Source organism: Akebia trifoliata, chromosome 6 (assembly GCF_017979445.1).
Source record: "Akebia trifoliata isolate Shusen 1 chromosome 6, ASM1797944v1, whole genome shotgun sequence".
Taxonomy (NCBI): domain Eukaryota; kingdom Viridiplantae; phylum Streptophyta; class Magnoliopsida; order Ranunculales; family Lardizabalaceae; genus Akebia; species Akebia trifoliata.
In genome coordinates this window covers 19,184,462-19,188,272 of record NC_141380.1, presented here as the reverse complement: position 1 = coordinate 19,188,272, position 3,811 = coordinate 19,184,462, and the positions used below count along the sequence as shown (strand labels likewise).

The following is a 3,811-nucleotide window of genomic DNA, read 5'->3' as shown; positions in this document are numbered from 1 at the left end:
AACACCTTTGAAGACCACCAATGAGAATGGTTAATTACTTATTCCCAGTGCTCTTCAAACATTTCTGATCATATATTACTTTCTTCAATCAGGTCCAAGATATTTACAAGTCGTGAATCTCGACATGATTATAAGAAGACAGTCTGTGGTCTTTTTCACTTTTAGGAAATATATATTGACTTTGGGATTTTGAGCATCCTCTAAGCTAGTTGATGTCATTTCCCTTCCAAAATTGTAGGGGCGACAGGTCTTACAAACCCAATCCTTGACTTACTTGTGTTCTGGATGTATTCTTCATACTCCATGCAGAACATGAAATGAATTGCTCCACAACTACTGCCAGGCACCTTGCATCAAGGTATGCATCTTATTTTCTGTAATGCAAACCAGCTACCCCAAAAAGGTTGTACGATATATCTGACATCAAATTTTCCTATTCCTTGGCTCCGTGGAGAGCTTCAGTACAAAGTGCCAACCTTGCACCTTCAACATAGACAAAATGTGCAAGTCTGCTCTCGCCAACGCTATCTTCAGCACCGTGTCTTTAGTGCTTGGTGCTGTCACATCAGGTAATGTTATAATTGTTATACCTATACTCTACCCAACCCAATTTTTGGGGTAATTTTCGAGCAAGTTCAAATCTATTAATTTTTTTATATTAAAAGTATTTTATTTCAAGGCTTAATATAATTTGTTTGAATTATTTTAGTCTCTCTGTATTTCTGGGTTCTTCTTTGGTTTCACTCCATCATCTCAGCATTCTTTCTAGAGATTCAAGTTGGGTGTTTCTCCTTTAAATTTATGGTCAGGTAAGGTTTAATGACTAATATCCTTTCCTTTACACTTCAAATCTCATCAATTTAGTTTGTTGGTTCTCTTGTTTATTTCTATTCCACTTGTTTTAGATGGGATTTTGTGCTCAACAGTCTTATTGTGCACTAAGCTTCCTATCTTTTTTGTTTCTAGGTTTTTTTTTTTTCTTTTTTAAAGTTGTTTTAATGTTGAAGGAAGTTATTGTTGGATTCTCTCAGGTTTTGAGAATTTTAAGGACGGGAAAGATGCTAAGAGTTAATTGTCATACACCTTCTTCATCATGTCTTTCTATTCCCTCCTCAAACATGAATTTGCCAATGTAAGCTGTCAGATTCTCCATTATAACATTAATACTTGAAATAAGATTTGGGACTTAAGAGTCATTTTGCAGGATATGGTTCCAAATTACTGAGAGAATTGAAGTTTGTTTGTAGTAATGTTTACTTGTCTTAATCATAGAAAGATCAAATGGTAGCCAAACTTGTAAGTCTGACATTTAGAATTATGTTAGAACGACTCAGCACATTTTTCTTCCAAAAAAAGTTTAATTTCTCAGGGTGTGGGGGAAGGGTGTTCTTTATTGATTAAGTATCTTTCAATTCAAAGCATCAAAAACTTTATAAAAAAATTGATCCAAGTACATGCTTTTAACCTGTTGTTTATGTCGTAGTGTTTCTATTTGCAGTGTTCCCAAAAATGGATTGCCCAATGATGTATCCAGTCCTTTGAGCATTCTAACTCTTTCTTTGTTTCTATGTTCATTGATATTTCTTATTATAAAACAATGATTGGGAGTTGTTTTTTTTTTTTCTATTTGATGAATGTCCCTCTCCTTGAATATTGGTCCAAATTAACAAATGTATTGAAGGGATTGAATGATTGGTAGGTCTTGCGTACTGTTAGAATTTCCATATTTAGAAAAATATGTGAGTTACATCTGATAAGGGAAAGAATTAAATTGTGGGTGATCCCAAACAGTTTATCCAAAACAGTTCTTTAAAACAATATATTAGAAGATAGGCAGGGTACTATTAGTTACTCTTTGTTTTGACCAAACATATGGCGATAAAGGTTTAATCATGGTGATGATGATCTCTTTATATGGATCAAATCAGCTTACGTCAATATAAGGGCAATCTCAATTCACAACTCTCATTCGATCATTTCTGTTGCCTGAATTAAGATTCATACTGGTGGTATCAGTTCCAAACTAACAGTCTACCATAATTTTAATTATTGTTTGCTTTAAATGGGCTAGATAGAGTTTTGGAGCTTAAACTAGTGCACACAACACTGAGGCAGCCAGTTTTATTCTATCTTATCTGCCCCAAATGAATAAAATGGCATGTTAATAAATCCCTATACGCCTTGTTAAATTCATGGGCTTTGATGGTGTTTTTATACTTGGTTGGCAAAGGGGCATGATGCTGCTACTGTTTTAAAGAAGCTTGCCTCAAGGTTGTAGTCTTTGAAAAATGTGGATGGTTCACACTTTTATGCATTATGAATGCTTTGTATCAGAGGCATGCAGCTTACATGCATATGTTGTTGGTGGTAGGTTGTAGTAGTTTAAAAAAAGTTTAATTTAGTTCAATTTTTGTATCCCCACCACACAAACACACATATATCAACGTATGGTGCACACCACTTACACGGGGCATTAGAAATGGTATAGAAGGTGTTACGCATCCCCCTTGGTTAAAGCCTCACACACAGACACATAAGGTGTAGAGTGCTTTGTGGCATGAGCTGCAAACACCTTTGGGATTTTGAATCTCTAGTTTTTTTAAAGTCCAGGGTTTATTATGGCCTAATTATATCTTTGCTTTCTTCTTAAAGGTGATCGCTGACAATGTTGGTGGTAATGTTGGGGATATTGCTGGGATGAGATCTGATCTTTTTGGCTCTTATGCTGAGTCCTCATGTGCTGCTCTTGTTGTTGCCTCCATCTCCTCATTTGGTATCAACCTTGAGTTCACTGCAATGTGTTATCCCTTGCTCATCAGCTCCATGGGCATCCTTGTTTGCTTAATCACCACTCTATTTGCAACTGATTTCTTTGAAATCAAGGCTGTCAAGGAAATTGAGCCTGCCTTGAAGAAGCAACTCATTATCTCCACTGCTCTTATGACTGTTGGAATTGCTCTTGTTAGTTGGGTTGCCCTCCCACCGTCCTTCACAATCTTCAATTTTGGAGTCCAGAAGGTTGTGAAGAACTGGTATGCTCCATAACTGTTCTTCATGCTTTTTCAAGATATTTGCAATTTTTTTTACATATATTTTGGTTGTTTCAAAATAATAAAATATGTTGACAGAGACTCCAATTGCAGGGAACTATTCTTTTGTGTTGCCATTGGCCTATGGGCTGGACTGGTTATTGGATTTGTAACTGAGTATTACACTAGCAATGCATACAGGTAACTAATCTTAGTAAACCTTCCGTTCCTCTTCAATTCTGTCGCATAATAATTTATATCTTAACAAAAATCTGTCTTTCATCTTACAGCCCTGTACAAGATGTTGCTGATTCATGCAGAACTGGAGCTGCTACCAACGTTATCTTTGGTCTTGCTTTGGGATACAAATCCGTGATTATTCTGATTTTTGTCAGTTTCAGCTTGGCTGCTATGTACAGCATTGTCGTAGCTGCTCTTGGAATGCTGAGCACCATTGCTACCGGATTGGCCACTGATGCTTATGGACCCATTAGTGACATTGATGTTTTGAGTTTTTCATTTGGATTTTGGTGGCAGATTTGGATTTGGATTTTGGTGGCAGATTTGGATTTGGATTTTGGCAGATTTTGTATTTCATAAAAATAATTAAAAATGACACATTTTTTTTCATTTTTAAATTTAGGAAAAAATGTAATTTTTTTAATATTACAAATCAAGAAAAAACGACTGTCTGTGACAGTCTTTTTTTCCGACTGTCAAAGACTGTCGTTTTTTCCGACTATTACTGTCGTTTTTTCCGACTGTCAAAGACCGTCGTTTTT

General features: G+C 35.8%; 1 protein-coding gene across 1 annotated transcript; it reads left to right on the top strand.

Moving 5' to 3' along the window:
* Nucleotides 1–360: 360 nt before the first annotated feature.
* Nucleotides 361–3,593, top strand: LOC147400366 (pyrophosphate-energized vacuolar membrane proton pump 1-like). Its single transcript, XM_086444573.1, has 5 exons — nt 361–569; nt 1,499–1,538; nt 2,653–3,032; nt 3,129–3,230; nt 3,320–3,593. Coding segments are annotated over exons 1-4 (630 nt in total). The 3' UTR covers nt 3,130–3,230; nt 3,320–3,593.
* The last annotated feature ends 218 nt before the right edge of the window (nt 3,594–3,811 follow it).